The sequence below is a fragment of the Sciurus carolinensis genome, chromosome 12 (assembly GCF_902686445.1).
Source record: "Sciurus carolinensis chromosome 12, mSciCar1.2, whole genome shotgun sequence".
Lineage (NCBI taxonomy): Eukaryota > Metazoa > Chordata > Mammalia > Rodentia > Sciuridae > Sciurus > Sciurus carolinensis.
The window spans coordinates 85,023,512-85,042,403 of record NC_062224.1 but is presented as its reverse complement, the minus strand read 5'-3'; the positions used below and the strand labels follow the sequence as shown (position 1 = coordinate 85,042,403).

Below are 18,892 nucleotides of genomic sequence, written 5' to 3'. Positions count from 1 at the left end.
CTCACCACAAGTGGGCCTCACAACGTCCCTACCTTCTGAGGGAGTAGAGTGGGGGTTATTGTTCTTTTATAGACACAAAAATAGAAATGCAGAGAAGTGGTTTGCCTAAAGTAATACAGATCATTAATGTTAAGGACAATGCTGGACTCTGTTTCTGGGCTGAGACGGTTCCTGGTGTTTTGGGGTTTTCTTCCACCCCTACCTCCACCTGTAATGAAAGAACGATCTTTGAAGTTGGGCATACCTGGGTTCAGTATCAACTTTGCCACTTAAATAGCTGGGTGCCTTGGACTAGTTAGGAAAGTCTTCATTTCCTCGTTTGTAGAAATAAGGATAGAAGCGTATCTCAGACTCATGAGGCCCTATGGAGGCCTGTTAGCATACTGGCTCCCACATTGGAGATCATCAGTGTTTTTCTTTTGTTCCTGTTACAAATCTTTATGCATTTGTGACTCAAGTCAGTGCATACATGGATGGACTTGTGTAAGTAATCTGCCACTTCCCTGCAACATTGAGGAAACAGAGATTATATTCCTTACAGTTCAGTAGGTCCTTAAGTGGTTAATAGCTGAGCCAAGAGCTAGAATTAATAGACCTCACAACACCTGAGCCCAAGCCACCTGTTTCTGAGGGTGTTGCCTGCCACAGGGTTCCTGTAGGTTTAAATGACTGATAAACCACGGACATCTGCACTGACAACAAATGAAGATGTCTATTTTTGTAGCCTCCCTGTTGAAGAGATACTTACCTTCCGACCTAAATCTTGCTACCAACAAGGCCCACACATAAACTACTCTTATCAACAGCTCATCAGGATGTTTCTAATGCATAATATATTTGTCAAAGTGCCTTGACGACATAATAACATAATAAAGGCTTGGGCATCTAAGCTGGAGCTTACTCTTCCTTTGTTCCACAAGGTGGGCAAAGTTCCAAGATGGCAGAATTAATAGACTTGAATCTCTACCCCTTCCATCCCTCTATAAGCATCTGTTTCCTGGAATTATAATGCTATCCCCTAAAACTGCTCATAAGGCCTCTGGGTTTCTCCTGGTAACTTCAGTGGAGGAAAATTAAACGTATACCTAGTGGCCACTGTGTCTTGCAGCTCTGCGACCACCTCTGTGAGTTCCCTGGGCTTTAGTGGCTGAAAGCAGGTAGGATGACCAGTGGGATTGGTAGAGGGAGGGCCACCAAGAAGGCCTCCTGGGAGGAGGGCCCTTAAATCATCTTGTGCACATGACAGAAAAGCCGAGTTCTGTCCCTCAGCCTGCATTCTTGTTTTTCACGGGCTGTGAAGCAGTGTCCTCATTTAACTCTTTTGGGTCACCACCAACAACTCCTTTCTGAATTCCTTCCTTATGTCCTCATTACCCTACTTTGGCACTCTCTCCAATTTCTCTGCACTAGAGGTGAGTTCAAGGAATAATTGAAAATAGCCACTGACTCAATAGAGTGAAAGGATATACAGTGTGAAACATGAGCCTGTGTGCAAAGAAATAAGGTGTTTCTGCTAAATCTGCTAGCTCAAAAAATGAGGGGCTGTGATCCCCTAAATGTGAACACTACCAACTGAGTAAGTAGGAAGATTCAAGGGAACTTCACTCCTGGGAGAAAGGGTGGTGGCAGCTCACTCATGCACATCCTCAGAAGGCTCTGCTCCCCCACCAGCCCGCCTGGTCAAGGAGGGTGGAAGCATTTGTGCCAGATTCTAACTCACTTTTCTCTGTCACCTACAGGTGTTAACAGAACTGAAGTCTGACAACCAGAGGCTGAAAGATGAAAATGGTGCCCTCATCAGAGTGATCAGCAAACTGTCCAAATAGACTAGGCTCCAGGTGTGGGTGGGCATGTGCTGCCCGCCCCTCATTTCCAGCCATTGCCTTTCAGCCAAAAAAAGTGAAAGTTTTGATGGAAGGACACTCCTCTCTGACCCTCTTCAGTCACATCCTGTGCACTGTACATTTTCCTGCACTCTCATTGCCCTGTTCCTCCCACCCCCTCACCCTAAGCTTTATGACAGTTTTAACTGAAGCATGATTGTGATCACTGGAGCCATCTGGAGAAGGCCCCATGGAGCACACCAAGCTCAGCTGTGGACCCCAGCTTCCTGCTGCTTTCCTACTTTGTCCACATTGGATTTGGTCCAAACCTGTAAGGCATGCCAGCCTTTATGCTGACCCAGTATCCTCTGATGTAGGTGAGTCTTGTGGTGGCAACTTCAGGTTCCTGTCTGGGGTGCCAAGAGAAATGGCGGCATGTGGAATTAATCATCAGAGTCCAAGAGGACAGCAACTGCACTTCGGCTTTCTGTTCTTTACCTCTCAGGAACTGACTTATATTTTTTCCTCAGCAACCCAGGGCTATCCCTGACTCATCTTAACCCCTGCTCCTCCCTCCTGCCTAACCTTTCTCCAAGGCACTGCTGGCCCTGGCCTCGCTCATTCCTTTACTTTCTATCCTTTCATTCTTTCTCTCTCCCCACACCTTTGCTAAGAGCACCTGACCTTGGTTTTCTTTGACTGCTGTGGAAGATCATTACTCTGGAGACTAAAGACTAAAACATCATCACTGTGGTGTGTTGGGGCGGCTCCATGAGCCCTGTCCATAAAAAGGGAGACTCAGCATTCCTGTCAGCCTGCTATTCACATCTCCCATTTATCTTCCCCCTGAAAAATGAAAAATGGTTTTTCTTATTAGAAAATCTGGGCTCCTTTTTAGAAAATGGATCTTATTAGAAAATCTTACTCCTTATCAGAAAAGTGGATACCCCATTCTGCCTCATCTTCCTTTGACCTCACCTTCCTCTCTTCACTCTGGTACCTGGCAAATGACATGTGAAGTCATTGCAAGGAGGCCTACAAGGTGGAGAGGGCAGGTTATTGGGAGCCGGACAGGGAGTGGACGTTGGAATACACATGTGGTGAAAGGAGTATCTGAGGACACTTGAAACATCATGACAAAGACGACAGCGTTCCACTGTGCTGCGGGAATGGTGGTGGGTTTGATTGTTTTTGGTGGTTAGATTGAGGGAAGAGACCTTTGCTTTCTTAGAAGCTAACAGGAGAGATGGCTGTTTGATGAGGTTTAAAGGGAAGAGGTCCTTTCAATGTATGATGAGGGTCATGGAATTTAGAATGGCAAGGCCCAGAGGTCATTTGGTCCAGCTTTCCATTTTTGTGTCACAGGGACCCCTGCTACCACAGCTTTGACCACAGTCAGATAGCCTCTGGTGGCTGTGCATTTACAACTAGCAGGTTGAGCAACTCTAATAACCAGAGTTTCTCCTGAGACCAGCTGAGGTCTGCATGTGGATCCTCTGTAGGCCACATCTACCCTTTGCTGCTCCTTGTAGTGACGGTACTTAAGATCCGTGTGGTTGGTGGGCCTCCCTTCCGCGCACACGGCCCTATTCTTTTCAGGCACTCTTCATATGGCGTGCTTTTCATACCTGCCATCTTGGCCATCCTTCTCAAGACAAAACAACCTTTTAAAATGTTGTGCCCAGACCTTCACAGAGTACTCCATAACCCCAGTGCAGAGTTCAACCATTAGTTCTCCGTGATGACCCAACATTAAGGCATATAGTATTCGCTTTTTGGAGTTTTATCCCTTGGTTCACTTTGAGTGTGCAGGTCATTTAAAGCCTCATTTTAGGCTTGCCAGTGATGCTCAGTGCTAAAAGTGGTCTCTTCTTAACATGTACTACCTCTGTCTGTTAGTTTTTTTCTGAAAATGGCAATGGTGTTCTCCATCCTCCCCTGACAATGCTCTTTACACAGAATCTATAATTCAGTTCCAGAATGGGGGCCATGCCTTCTCTGGCAGAACCCCACTTTTAGAGTATATAAGGTTCTCTCTTCTGTTTCTGCCCTTTTTTATTTACACCCCCACCCCAGGAGAAAGCTGCTCTGCTCCTGTCTTGGAACTTTATATTATAATGGTGGCATTGTAAGCTCAATTCTCAGGGACCTGCTGGGTTGGAGTGAGAAGTTCCATATCTTCCACTATAAGCATTCCCTTCGTTCTGGGGAGAGAAAATCAACACGGTATTGGCTAATTGATTCTCCTGGTGCATCTTAGATATGGAGGAAGTGGAGTTTGCTGCCTCTTTCTCAAGAAAAGAAAATTGGATCATTAAGAAACATTTTGACTCTCCTCAAGTCCATAGACCAGGTAAAGGAGTTGGAGAGCTCCCCCAGGTCCCTTTGTGCCTTTCAAAGCATTGGAGGCAGGTTCTCTTAGATCGGTGACTCATCCCTGCTGCTCTATGACAGCCTCTTGTGCCAGAGACGCCTCTTTTTGCCAGGAGGTTTTCCTTGTGACAAAGCTTTTCAATCTCAGGAATACTGGATTCTATGGCCAAGAACTCAGAAAGTGTAAACCATCCTAGTTTGCACTAAGGTACAATTTCCTGAAGTCGCAATGTCAGGCATTTGCTCTTATGCCATTAATTTTATTAGATAACATTCTGAATTCTGGTCTCTTCTAGAGAATAAACACCATTTCTTCACAACTGTATTGATTGGAAACCATATCAGGCGGTGGGTACAGGCCTTCTAGTAGCCAGCTACTCTCTCTTGTGCTGTTGGCAAGTTATCTACTGTTGATCTCCTTAGTCACCACCACCCTCCCCGCCCTTACTTGCTGGTTTGGGAACTCCTGAGCACCCCCAGCAGCTCAAGCTGAGTGAATAGCAGCAGGCTGGCCAGCAACATGAGGCTCAGCTCTGTCACTTTAGTCTTAATAGGAAGTGTCAGAAGGGGAAAAAGAATGTTCTCAGTCCAGCTTCACACCCTCTGTTCCCACTGACTTGATATTTTTCAATAACCGAGCCACACCTTTGGGAGTAATGATTGAGGATTCCAGAGATTCTCTGGCTGGTGTTTGCCTGTTTGTCTTTCAGGGGCTGCTGATCTTTTCACATAAGCCAGTCCTTTTCAATAGCCCCAGGTGTGATGATCCCTAGCCCCATCCAGTCTCCAATGTAAGGCCGTGCCTATCTCAGGGTGCAGCTGCTGAAGAATCTGAACAACAGACACATCCCAGGCCTCCTCAGAACACTCCATTCTCCTCTGGGCCAATCTCATTGGCTATCTCCTAGAGAATCCCTTGCTCTCTATCCAGCTGCAGGATACTTGTGTTTCTTTTCTGGGCTTTTCCATGTTTAAGGAGATCTAGATGCATTTGATGGACTGGTGGGTTTCATATCTTTGTTTGGAACGTTTCATCTCTTCTCCCACCCCAAACAAGGCATATGCTTATTTAACAGTTCTACCAAGAAGCAAGGAAGCGAAAATTCCACTTAATAGCTGTGGATCCCACACAAGAATGTGTGAACTACTAGCTGATTCTCCACTAGGAGCGTTTAACTGAACCAGAAATGAGGAAGAAGAAATTCTCAGAAATTCTCTAGCACTCTGCTAGGCCTCTGGATGTCTGGCAACTTTGCAGCCTCTCTTGGCCAAAGAAAGACGCCACCTCCTCTCAAAGAAAGGCCAGTTGTTTCTGGCCAGGCCACTCCGCAGAAGGTTCTGACAGTGTTGGGGCTCTTTAGGAGATGGGCCTGGGGTGAGCACATGGCTGGGTAAGAGAGGACTGTTCAAGTGTCCTCTCTTTGTTGTTCTGCTTCCAGCTGCTTCACACCTTCAAGGGAGGCCTGAAGGGTTCAGCAGCCAGGCCCATAGGAAGGGGGAGTTCCTGTCTGCCCCAGCAGGCGAGCCACTACTGCCACCACAGCTTTAACAGTGAGGTGTCACCAGGAGTCCAGTGTCCTTCCCTTCTAGATACCACCAGGGCCACTGAACCTCACCGCTATGCCCACACTGCACTTACCTTAGCACACGTTGTCTGCCAGAGGTGGCCCCTGCCCAAATCTAAGCCCAGAGTTCAGTCACCATTCTGATTTTTAAGGCAAGTTCAGACCCCTCAAACATGTGGGTTCCTCTAACCCAATAAATGAGGCAACTTTGAGGGAAGAATAAGGCAGGGGAAAGGACAAGCCCTCTGAAGTCTGAATATCTGGGTTCAGGGCTGTCTCTTCTGTTAGCCTGTGACCTTGGGCAAGATTGTCTTTAAATTCCCTTTAGGCTTAAAATTCTGTGATTCATTCATTCTTAGGAAAATCAGAGAATTTCTCATACTTGGGATTTCTGCTTCAAAAATTCCTTCTTTTAACTTCAAAAATTCAGGAGCAAAAATTCTTGTTTTCTCCCAGTTCAGACTGTTTAACATCAGCATGTCAAGGTTGACTTCTCCTCCTTGCTGGAAAGTGAGTTTGATATTAAGGATAATTGAATGGTGTTGCAATTGCTTTCCCTCGTAATGGTTTGGTAAGAATATTAAAACCTGCAGAGGTGGAAATTGGAGCTGCTAGGGAAATGGATAGAAAGCAATTTGTTGTAAGCAGCCTTCAGACAAATTGTTTCAATAGGAAATAGAGCTGCTGCTTCCCAGGTCCTCAGCCACCTTCCCTCAGCCTCCTCAGATGTGGCCCACTCTGCATCTTCCCTGAGACAGACGAATTGATAGCATGCTGCTTAGCACCCGCTGGTCCCATCTTGAACTCTGCCTTACAACAGCAAAGGAATTTTCCTCAGTGAAAACCTCAACCTTTAGTTCCATTGAGTCTTCCTCTGAATTCTGGGCTCTCAAAAGTAGGAGGTTCTGGTTCCTTTAAAGGGCTTTCCTTTAAAGCAGGTCTGCAAAAGACACCACCAAAGTCAGAAGAGTTTACAGACTCTGCTGCTTTGCACAGAGCAGCACTAGGCTCTCGCAAGACTCCGGTGGGTTTGGTGTGAGCGCAAAGGGCAGAAACCTTGGAAGGGGAAGTGGCCCGAGGCAGCAGTGGAAAAGAGGCAAATAGTCAGGGGCCTTGAACGTGGAGCAGAGTGGAGGTTGCAAGCACTGGAAGGAGGGAGCAGCGCTACAGCGTGGAAATGAGCTGTCGGGCTGGTGACTTTATCCTCAGCCTCCAGCTGAGCTGAGATTCTAATCAGCTTCTCTAATGGATATTGACACTGCTCAGGAGGAGACCCTATCAGGGACAGCTATTGATCGCTGTGTTCTGATTAGATTGGAAAAATAGATCAACTTCACTACAGCCCAGGAAGTCATTGTCACAGCTGCCAAGGAATGAGGCAGTCTCTGAGGTCTGAGGAAAAAGCAGCGGGGTCTTTTGACCGGCCACTGCATAGTGAAAGGATGAGAGTGGAACTGAGGAATGGCTTAACCCCATCTCTGGAAGCCTGTGGCACTCCTGGGGAAGAGGCGGGTGTGTCTAAAGACCACAGCACTGAGGCGTGCTCTGCCTGGCCTTACTTAAAAAGGATTGACAATCTGAGGATCCTCTTCTATTCTGAGTGTACATGCTGGCTCGGAGCTTCCCAATGAGGTCTCGCGTGTTCTAGATTAGAAATGAGAACTCAGAAACCAATTTTATTCAAGTGTATCATTCTGTCAATTCATATTTGTTGCCTTTTCCCCTCCCTTACAGTCCCCCAAAGAACTTTTCTCTCATCTACTTATCATTTTGGACTTTGAATCTGCCTGCATGATATTTTGTTATTTCTCCTCCAAATTTTCCCCTAATGCTGCCAATAAAATTTTATGCGGGTGGCCTTTAAGTTGACATCAGGATGCTCTTATGTCTTCCAGTAAACAACTTCACCTTCCTTTCCCTCTCCTCTTCCTCCGTGTTCTTTGTTCTTTGCTTTTCTCACATGGACCTGATGGTGCTTAAGAAAAAGATGGTGTTCCCTGAATCAGCCAGGATTCCTGGAGTTTCATATACCAGTAGCCACCTCCACCACCTGCCTCTTCCAGTTTCACAGCTCCCCAGCTGTGCTAATAGCCCCTTGGAGGTGAGCTTGGACTTGTCACCCAAGGACACCAGGTAGCACATCTGATTTATTCAGTCTTTGTCCTGAGAGATCTGACTGGTTCCAGCTTAAGGCAGAAGCGTGTCTTCTGTGCACAGCCTGGATGAGCCTGGCAGTGCTTCTGGCGGCAGCAGCGCAGCCCGTTTCTGCCTGCAGGAGAGAGGATTCAGAAAAGGCATGCAACTGTGGCAACCTCGAGAGAGCTTCAATGCGGTCCCCGGACAGAACACAGACCTGAACAAGGGACTTGCAAGGGCCAGCACCAGCTCGACTCTTCACTGAAGTACTCACCCAAATACACTGTCCTCTCTCCCAAGACCAACAGATTCCAACTTGTCCTCTCGCACGGAGGGGCCGGGTAAAGAAAAGGGAAAAGGACGCTGGGCAGCACGCTGCAGGGCTACTGGAGGGTTCTGGGAGACGCAGCCATCCCCAGCACACCCTGTTCTAGCCAGCATCCCTGGAACTCTCGAGAGGCTGGGCCATCACCCAGCTGGTTCCTGAAGGAGGCGGGGACTTCCCCAGAGGGAAGGAGCAGGCTTCACCTTGCCTCCCTCTTCCGGGAGAGATGCGGCCTCTTCCCAATTGAGTGGTTCAGACTCAGGCTTTGACTTTATGATTTTCTTCCCTTCCTTCTTGCCTCTGCCCTGACCTTGACCAGACAGGTGAAGAGAGCTCATAAGAACCAACCTGGTGTCTCCACACCAGTCCCACCTTAGTAACAGCACTGTGTGTCTTTATTCTTTCCACCCTTCATTCCGCACCTTACTTCCACCACCAGATGTAAACTGCTCTTCAGCTGAGTTGTATGGATTAACTTCAGTCTGTTGTAAATACACCTGGGGAGGGGGCCATTTCGGGAGGGGAAGCCAGACTTGCTTTGTGAACTGAATGTATTTTTATGCAATTTTGAGTGGCCTTTCAACCCTGAGATGGATGATTTTGTTTTACTGGTTGTTATTATATAGCATTAAGTATTCTGTGTTTGAAAGTTTGGTAATAATAATATTCACATCTATATGATGCCTGTAAACACAACAGTATTTATAAATGAGTAAATAAAACTGTGTTTTAACTTTGTGCAATGGGACTAATAGAATGTCACATCTGTCGTGGCCCCCCGGGTCCCTCACCCACCAGCTTTCTACACCTCCCTGCACTTGAAGGTCTTTTCACCAGGACAGCCACGAGTGAGTGGCCAGCCCTGAGGACAGGACTCTGAGAGCACCAGTGCGTTTCCTAAGTGTGTCAGGCCAAGGAACAGCCTAGATCAAAGGTTCGGCAGATCCATAAGAAGACATCAAGGTTCCAGGTTTCAAGTGACCAAGAGCAAGGCTGCTTCCTCAAAGGCAGAAAGGACCCATGACGAGGGTGCTGAGCCCACCTTCCTGCATGCTGACCTCTCATACCTGGGCAAGTTGCATCCAGGGAACAGGTGCTTTGCTTGGGCTCCTGGAAGTCTCCTGGCACCTCCCTTAGTCCTCTGTTGGATGCATAGGGTTTTCATTGGAGCGTTCTTTGATTGAGGAGACCTAAAACCTCTCCCTAGTTCCAAACTACACTTGCCGCTAACTAACTTGGGGGTTATTGGAGGTTAAATTCAAACTCCGAATGAAGGAGCCCAGCCCAGGGAGGAGCCACACAGGCGCTGGCAGGGTTCGTGGGTGGGTGGCCGGCCAGTTCTGCCCTTCGGCAGCCACGGTTCGGGTCTGGTTTCTCCATCCAGCAAACCCTGATCTGGCTCTGCTAAGCCCAGTGTTTTCTGCCAAGCGGAAATCCCTGCTCCCTGACTTAGAGGGAGGTCAAGGAGGGAAGATTCTTTTCCCCTTCTGTCACCCAGCTGTTTGTAGCCCAAGCAGCAGCAGAACAAACACACATGATGTCATGGTTGAAGAGTTCAGATCTGTCCCGGGGCCCAAAACACAGGCAAAGCAGCATGTCTGATGCTCCTGGACCACAAATGTCACCTTCCTCTGTGTCCCCTTGTCGGATGTGTGGGGTCTGCCCAGACGGCCTCCTACAGTCATGCAGGCCAGCATCACGCAGGCGAGTGAGGAGCCACACTCCCAGCCAGGAGACAGCCCAGCGATGAGCCCAGTCCTGGGCTGAGGGGCGGGTGCCCCTCATGCACCCCAGCCGCCCAACCCACCCTGCCTCAGGGACTGAAGCAGCACGAGGGATTAGACGAGCAAGGATCCTGGCTCTTGCTCATCACCGAGTTGGCCCCTCCTGCATTTGGACTGACAGGTGAGCACAAGTCTAGCAGGTGGCGATTCCAGAGGACAAGTGCCACATGGTGTCAACTAACAAAAATAGGCTGGTCTGTCTTCAAAGTGAAGAGACGGCGAGGGAACTGAAATAAGAGTCCAGTCCCCTCCTGGTCTTAGGGGCAACACTTTCCTAAACACTTTTTTTTTTTTTTTATGGTACCAGGGATTGAACCCAGGGTTGCTGACTACTGAGCCACATCCCCAGCCCTTTTTTAAAATTTTGTGTAGATACAGAGTCTCATGAGTTGTTTAGGACTAAGTTGCTGAGGCTGGCTTTGAACTCACAATCCTCCTGCCTCAGCCTCCTGAGCCACTGGGATTACAGGCATGCACCACCATGCCTCTTTCCTAAAAACTAAAGCCCTAATGAAGTTCCTAACATTTTTGCCTCATAGAGTCAAAGACTTTTGGAGTTCTTTGTAATGGAGTAATTCAAGACTGTAGAAATTCTCATTTCAAACTCCCACCTCAGGGCCAGCCTCCTTGTTGTCAGACTTAGATTGGCTGTTCCTAAACACGGCTCTACTGGAGGGGAATTCAAGGATGCGGGCACCCCGCAGCCTCCCAGGGGATGATCCCAGCCGCGGCCTTCCCCAGGAGGGCATCAGGCACCTTGTTGTGAGGTGCTGTGACCCCAACCAGCGGTGCCCGTCTGGTCTTCTCCCACCCCCAAGAAAATGGACCTTGGCCCTTTTGTGGCTTCCCTGAAGGGAGACACTGGACTACAGGCCAGAGCCTCAGAACCAGCTCGTCACCCTCATACATTGTGCTGACCCTGAGGGGCAGCTCCTGCCTCCCCGCACCCACACCACGGCCCAGCAAAAACAAGTACAGACACCCCCCACCCCCGGGTTTCTTTCAGCTCATTTCTTTAATAAGGAGACGCAGCTCATTACAAAATAACAATTTGACAAGAGATCAGACGAGAACAACAGAGTCCACATAAGGGGGTGGAGGGCATTGCCAAGCAGGGGGCTGGGGATGAGGGCTACACGTGTGTCTCTCCCATGAAGACAGGAGGGCTCCTGGTGGGGCAAGGTATTCCAGGGTGAGCTGGGCCAGGCAACCCTCCGCCCCAGGCCTAGTCTGGAACTTTTCTGGCCCCTCGGTTTTCAGAAAGCAACCAATCAAGTCCTTAGACGAGCAGAGTCAGGGCCTAAGGGTCAGGCTTCTCTAGGGAGGACCCCCTAAGGTCTGGGTTGCTCGGACAGGCAGAGCAGATGCTCCCTTGCCCCACACACAGATCCTGCCACCTTGCCAGACTCTCCCCCAACTCTTGCCTCAATTTCTGCCTGTCTCTGGAGAGTGGGAAGGACCAACAGAGCTGATCCCAGCCTGTTCTGACAAGGTCCTTTCCACCTTCTTCATGTTCCCAGCACAAAGGTCCCTGGGATTTCTGCGTGCCCCGGTGTTGTGGTTTAGAACTGGCAGAGCCCACCCTCTGGCCTCTGGCCTTGTCTAACACAGCCACCTGGTTCTCCTCAGGTGCTCTGGGGGCCTGGGGCTGCAGGCTGGGGACTGCAGTTCAACCAAGGACCGTGAAAGGCTTCAGGCCCCTCTGCCCACGTCTCTGCTGCTTGCTGTGCCTGCCTGGGGCTGCCCTGGGAGCCAGTGTGAAGGCCAGAGCCCAGGACATACCTGTTCTGCCAAGGGTCTTCTGAACTGTCCCTAACCACCACACATACCCACCACTTCTGGAGGAACCTGGCAGCCCTGGGACCACCACACTTTTGGGGTGCTCTCAGACCACAGAAAGAAGATGGGGGGAAAGCTTAGCCCACTACCGATCCCTGGGTTCTCCCCCCGCAAGTTCCTCCTCCATTACCATTTATGGCCCCTGACACCTCAGTGGCAAGTAGGCTGGTGTGTGGACCCAGGGTAGTAAATGGAAAGCTGGCCTCAGACTGAGCTGCTGACTGGCTGCTCCTGAAAATCCGCGTTGACTCCACCGGGCCCTCAGGAAAGTAGCCAAGACTATGGCATCCTGCCACTGCACTGTCAGGGTGGAAATGGGGTGGAGCCATCAGACCAAAGTCAACCAGGGAGACCGCCCAAGGCCCCACCAGAAGCCCTGGCCACCGTCCGTCCTCAAGACACAGGGCCCAGGGAGCAGGAGGGGATGACAACAGGTGAGCCCTTCACAAGTGTTCTGTGGGGAGCCAGTCGGAGGGACATGGGGGCTCCTGGGAGGGGCCGAGGGCAGTCTCCAGCAGAAGGCCCCCTTTATGGCTTTTCAGTTAATTCAGACAGCGGGAGGAAGGGATCCACGCCACACACATACATGGAACACAGAAACAGTGGACACCAGACAGCAGGCGGGGCGTGGCGTGCCTTGGCCCTGCCGATAGATGCGCTGCAGACAGGCCTCCGGGGCCACGGTGTCCTCCAGCATCTCCTCCAACAGGGCTGGCACCAGGGCTGGAAACCCGTTCCTGTCCCCTCACGGCTCCCATGGTGGGATTCCCAATGGGGAATGGCGGGCATGGGGCTGGGGACAAAGACGCCACACAACAGAAAAGAGAAGGAGCAGCCTCGACCAGTTCTGTAAAATAGGCCTGAGGTTGGGGGACCGAGGGGACTCAGCATTGCCATGCGGCTATTTACAGAAGGTTATAGACATGCATCTTGGTTCAACAAGATTGGGTTCGTATGTTTATAGATTACTATCTTCTTTTAATATAGAACTAAACGCACATGGCAGGGGTCAGATGAGGCTCAAATGGCTTCAAAGGGTGGTTTTGTTGTTACTTAAAAAATAAAGTATATTCATGTATCTTCAAGTCACAGTGTCCCCTTCTCAATATTGCATTTCAAAAAACAGGTTAAGTCAAATCCATGGTGACCAATCTCTGGCCCCCTGGGACTGAGTGGGAGAGGGGGGAAGTGGTCATGGGGATAGGGTCATCAGACACAGTACAGGATGGTCAGTTAAACTTGAATTTCAGATAAACAATAAACCATTTTTAAGTATAGTATGTCCCAAATATTGCCTAGGACATTCTTAAAAATTGTGTCATTTATCTGAAATTCAAATTTGACCATCCTGTATTTTCACTTGCCAAATGTGGCACTATAGATCATGGGACTCTGTGCCACAAGGATAAGGACTTAGGGCTCCCTGCCTGCCACCACCCACAGCTCTGATGAAAGGCCACAACCAGCCTGAGGTGGGAAAGGGGCAGTGCAGCGGGTAAGAAGGCAGTCCCCGGCCCCATCTCTTCCTCATGAGGACAGGGACAGGCTGTCTACAGGGTCAGGTGAGACCAGGACTGAAGGCTCAACAATAGCCTGGGACATTAAAGGAACTAGGAATCTCGCTCCTGCAGCCAGGGGAGGTTTCTCAGCCTCTCTGCTGTCTCCAGCCCACCCACCCTCACCCCATCAGATGGAGGTGGGTTTATGAGAGACCCCGCAGCCATCCCTCTTCTCCCGGTGAAGCCCCGGGCCAGCAAAATCATTCAAATCTGATTCTGCAGAGACACGGGCTATGTCTGGTTTCTTGATAAAAAAGAAGACCGGGACCTGAAAGTGTGGCCTGATCCCTGTTGCCCGACCTCCAGCCCAGGGCTCTAGGACAGCAGCTTCTCGTTCACACGGAGCACCCGCTCCCTGTCAGGCTGCTGGGCCTCCCCCAGGCCTTAGCTTCCGTTTCCAAAGTCTACAATGTCTGCCTGTAGTTCTGGCACTTTGTCTTCCTTCTAAAATGACAGTTCAGGAAGAAAGCTGCAGCCCTCATCCCAAGTTTCTGAGTGGTTCTGGGTTTGGGTTTTCATAGTTTCAGCCACTTTGTATTTAAAAAAAAAAAAAAAAAAAAAAAAAAAAAAAAAAGCCTCTCTCTACTAGGGATTTTCCTCTCTGGAACAGACTTTGGAATGAAAACTCAGACCCAGAAGCATCCAGAACCCCTCACTAGCCAGACACCTAACTCTGTCCTACTTAGCTCTGACACTCAGGACCCTAACATCCCCAGGAATAGAGTCACAGAGCAGTCGGGGTTTGGAAGGACGCTCTGTGGTGGCTTCCTCAGCCATCAGGTACAGAGAACTCACGTCCCCACCTGACCCGTGGATCTCCCGTTCTGGGAGCTCATCAGAACCAGCAGGGACCTGAGGGAGGAAGTGCTCCCAGCACCCACCCTGGCTTACACTGGTGCCAGCAATCTGTCTCCTCCAGGCTCCACCCCAGGGGGGCTCTAGTAAGAAAATCCAGCCTCTATCTCCAGGTCCAGGGACACACACACCACCAGAGGTTTACTTTCCATCTCTGTTTGGGAAGTGGAAAATCTTGGACTCTAGAAGGATTCCATGAAGCTCATGGGCAGCGAAGAATCCCAGGTGTAGAAAGTGGGTTGGGAGAAGGCAGAAGAACAGAGGTATTGGGGGTGAGATTGACAGGGGGCTTCCATGAATGAGGTGTGAAGGAACGTGGGGGAGGGGAACATGGGTGAGGAGGAGCACGAGGAAGGACCCTGAGAAAGCACCAAAATGCCTCAGCTCTGGGGAGGGGAGAAGAGTCCAGTGACTTCTGGTGTCCACACCAAGACCCTGGAACTCTGTGGCCACCTTGATTCCGAAGGCACCCTATTATCCTACAATTTTCTACCATGACCACAACTCTGGTCCCAAGGACCACAGCTCATAATCCTTATCAGAGTGCTACCTTTCCATTGCTAATCACACACAGGCACACACACTCACACGCGGGAAATATAAAATACATAACCTCCATGTACCAAGGGCCACTGGCAGGAAGGAGAGGGAACTCAGAGAGGGAAGCCAAGTTCTGCTTCCCAGTCTGCTCCTGCTGGAAGCGTTCCCTCACTCCCTACTTCAACCAAAAAATAAAGTCAAGCAAAACCAAACACCCTCCTCCCTGACTATTTTGAATAAAAAGACACTCTGCACCTTCTTCATGCTGAGTCCTCAAAGCCTGAGTCACTCCATCACTGTCCATCTGTGTCAGGTTCCTACAGGAAGCTGAAGTGGCTCAGACGGGGCAGGAGAAGAATTCTGCCATTTTTGCTGGGAAAGAGCAATTCCCAGCCTTCTGGAGAAGCTGAGTTTTCTATGGTAAGGAAATACCAAGGGCCTGAGGACTTTAAGGATGGAAAAGAGGTCAGAGGAAGGGGGCCAAGGAGGGCTGGCCTCTGGCCACACAGGGGCCTGACTCTCTTGCCCTTGCTGAAGTTTTGGAAGGGAACTCAGTGCAAACCTGACTAACATATATATGGCTTTTTATCAACGCTAGGGACAAAAAGTGAACAGGGACTGGGACACACTGAGCAGGTAGAAAACCTGGCAGAGGGCTGGGAATATAGCTAAGTGGTGGAGAGCTTGCCTAGCATGCAGGAGGCCCTGGGTTTGATCCCCAGCACCATGAAAGAAAATGAAATGAATGAAACACTGGTTGGTCTCCTCCACCACCCATTTTGAATTAATGCCCTTCACATGTTGGCATTCACAGACAGGCATCTCTCTGATGAATGTGAGTCTGGGGCCTCCTCGCCTATCTCCCTGGGCGGCTCTAGCGATCCATAAGCCAAGCATGGAAAGCAGAGGGTCCAGGGAGCAAGGAATAGGAATGGAAGGAATCCCAGTGCTCGCCTGTGTGTCATCTCAGAAAATCTCCACCATCTGTCCATAATCCTCCCCTTCTAGCCACCCCCTTCTTACCTGGACCTCGGGGAAACTAAGAACATTTAAGCCTTCCTTTTAACGTTCTCTGGCTCTGTACAGATAACATGTCTTCAGTGTTGCTCCACTTAAATGAAAAGAGGAACAGAAGCAAAAGCATGATGGAGAGTAAGTGCAAATGAACCGTGCTGTCGACTTTCTGGAGAGGGAGGAAGTGTGTTTCCCGCCGAACAAGGTGAAGATTCAGGAGTTTCATCTTGGTCTTTCTGGGTAATAGGACTTCTGTTCTTCATAGGTCAAAGTTCATTGTCAACAAGAGTGAGATCCTGGGACCAACAGTCCCTGTTAAGAGTCTGATCAATCTAGTGATAGTTCATTTCCATGAATGTCCCAGAAGCCCCTCTTCTGGGGAAACCATGACTGACAGGAGGAAGTCTATGATGGCATCAGGGGTTTGGTCCTAGTTCTGGACACATCCAGTCCCCACATCTTGCTGCCTCCCAAATGGCTACCCACAGGAGTAGGAAGGCTTCTGGCATCTGCCCCGGATGCTGAGCCGTCTCCACCTTCTGGGAGAGGATCTCCTACTCAGATGGTGGGCTTTCTTTATTTCCTTGCTTCCCTGAAGAGCCTTCTCTTCCCTCACGGGTTCACTGTCCATGGCTCATTCCAGGGATCAAGAGAACTATCAAACACACACTCACACTCACACACACAGACACACACACACACCCCATTGGCTACTGTGTTGCCTTTGCCGTCACAAAACAAGATGTGCTGCCATTTTGTTGGTCCAGAATGCACAAAAACCAGGGAGTGCTGCGATTTGCCGCCAAGAGAGGGCCTCACCAGGGTGAGGCTTAAACAAAGCTTTGAAAGAGTCAGGGGGACCGTGGCAGGGCATGCAGCACGGGCAGCTGCTGGGACGACGAACAGAGCCAGGCTTCTTTCACCTCTTAGGGGACTCTCTCACACAGCCACCAAAGGGAAGTTGGTCTTGAAAGAAAAAGGAAGGAAAAACAAGGACACAACCACAAACAAATGAAGAAAACCTCTAAGGTCGCATAACTGAGGTATTGATAGCTCTGGATCTTGTCAGTGTCCGTGGAGGCCCAGCCGCTGCCATCTACTTATTCTTGCCCAGAAGTGCGTCCACCTCCTCCTCCGGCTTGAGTGAGTGCCACTGGGCGATGGGTCTCCGCGGGTTGGCCAGCATGTCAGACCAGTGCCGCAGCTCTGTGCCTGTGGCATTGCTGCCCACGAAGATCTTGCCGATGGCTTCATTCTTGCCCAGCTTGTCATAGTCCAGCACAGTGACCACCACCTGGACTTTCTGCAAGGGAAGGAAGGAGCGAGGAGGTTGGAAGGTGAAGACATGGGATTCCCTGTCCAGAGTTCCCTCGTCAACATTTACTCCAAACAATGGGAGAAAAGGCTTCCCTGGGTTCCTTACTTTCTTCCATCTCTGGCTCCAAATAAGACTGAATTTAGACAGAGGCAGAAGCCACACCTTTGGGGACAACCTGTGTTGCTACCAGCAGTGTTTATGGGCCATGAGAAATGCTCCAGGCACTATAAGTACTTATGGAGAGGGTGCAGGGACAAAAAAAAAATTATTTTTTTTGTTTACCTCTAATGAGATCAGCAGGCACATAATCAACAAAATGCAACACAAAGTAATAAAGATTATGCTAGAGAAGGAAACTCCAGGTACTATTGGAAAGTTAGAGGAGATGACAGCCTGCTTGGGTCAATCAGGAAAGGCTTCACAGAGAGCAGAAAAGAGGGAAGAGAGTTCCAGGAAAGAACATTAGCCTGGGAAGGGGTACAGACATGAGAGCACATTGGTGACTGAGGAACAGAAGTTCAGATTCACTGAGGTATAGATTGAGACACAGGAAGTGAGGTCAGCCAGGCAGGATAAGGTCAGCTAAGGAGTTTGCACTTTGTTATTTGGATAAGCAGTAGGCAGCTCCTGAAGACGAGAGAATGGGAGGCATGGATATGTTAGGACAACCCTGGCCCCGAGGTGGAAGATTCACTGGAGGAAGAACGGGCGGGATGGCAGGGGGCACCCGTTACTAGGGGTCCAGAGGGGTGCATTATTGAATATGTGAACCAAGGCGGTGGGGATAGGAAGTCGGGTCAGACTGCAGAGGTATTTAGAGGAGCGAGTCAAGAGGACTTGGTGATCAGTTGGGACTTGTTGAGGGGACAGTCGATGCCTTTCTCCCGACTCCCTAGCAACTCCGGTTCATCCCTTAGGGAAAGCTTTCTTTGGGAAGCCTCCCCTAAATCATCACAGTTCTCTGTCTTGCACACTGAAGCCATCATCCCACTGTGTTTGCTGGGCCCCTCCCACTGTGAGGGTCTTGATGCCAGGACTGTGTCTTCTACACAATTACTTCCCCAGCCCCCACAAGTGCCTGGCACTTAGGAAAAATCTAGAAATACGTTGGATAAATGGGAGAGGAAAAGGGGCTGGGATCTCAGATGATGCTCAGGCTTCTGACTTGGGCCACTGGGTAGATGTGGGGCCATTAATTGAAAACAGAATTTAGACAAAGCAGGTTTGGATGGGAGCAGGGAGGGAGAAGATCGTTATGTTGGCTTTAGACTCGCTGGATTTGAGATGCTTGAGCCAGTAGTTTGCATCTGAAGTTTTCCATTGTGAAGACTTCCGTGGGCTCACATCATTGCTGAGCTTCCCGCTGTCCCCCTGAAGAATTCCATAATGACATCATGGACAGCTCAAATCTGACAGCTTCAACTCTGAAGATCCTCCTGGCACTTTTGTCCCTCAAAGAGGGAGGAGAGGGGAAGGGACAGCTCCCCACAGAGAACCCACTCCTCATCAAGCCCTGCATCTGACTTCCAGCCCAGAAGGGTCTGAGTCTCTGATCTTACCAGGTCCAGATCCCAAACACACCCAGAAATGGAGGAAAACAAACCTCATCTCCACCATGTAGAGCACTTTCTGGTGGGATGGAAGGGAGGGAGGAAGAGAAGAAAAGAGAAGGAAAAGTGGAGGGTAAAAGGAGAGAGGAAGGGGTTGGAGGGGAAGTTGGGAGCAGACCTAGGAAGCAGGAAGGTGGGGGCAGGGATGGGC

The 18,892-nt window shown here is 49.8% G+C and overlaps 2 protein-coding genes across 12 annotated transcripts in view; one reads left to right on the top strand and one right to left on the bottom strand.

Moving 5' to 3' along the window:
• The window catches only part of Ppp1r12b (protein phosphatase 1 regulatory subunit 12B), a 206,986-nt gene extending 198,026 nt beyond the window's left edge, over nucleotides 1-8,960 (top strand). For all 5 annotated transcript variants that reach the window (XM_047520111.1, XM_047520110.1, XM_047520108.1 and 2 more), the window contains one exon: nucleotides 1,740-8,960. In XM_047520111.1, the coding sequence (XP_047376067.1) occupies nucleotides 1,740-1,826 (87 nt within the window). In that variant the 3' untranslated portion in view covers nucleotides 1,827-8,960. The remainder of the gene's footprint in view (nucleotides 1-1,739) is intronic.
• A 2,042-nt stretch (nucleotides 8,961-11,002) lies between these two features.
• Syt2 (synaptotagmin 2) overlaps nucleotides 11,003-18,892 on the bottom strand; it is a 111,390-nt gene continuing 103,500 nt past the window's right edge. For all 7 annotated transcript variants that reach the window (XM_047520118.1, XM_047520120.1, XM_047520121.1 and 4 more), the window contains one exon: nucleotides 11,003-17,116. In XM_047520118.1, the coding sequence (XP_047376074.1) occupies nucleotides 16,910-17,116 (207 nt within the window). In that variant the 3' untranslated portion in view covers nucleotides 11,003-16,909. The remainder of the gene's footprint in view (nucleotides 17,117-18,892) is intronic.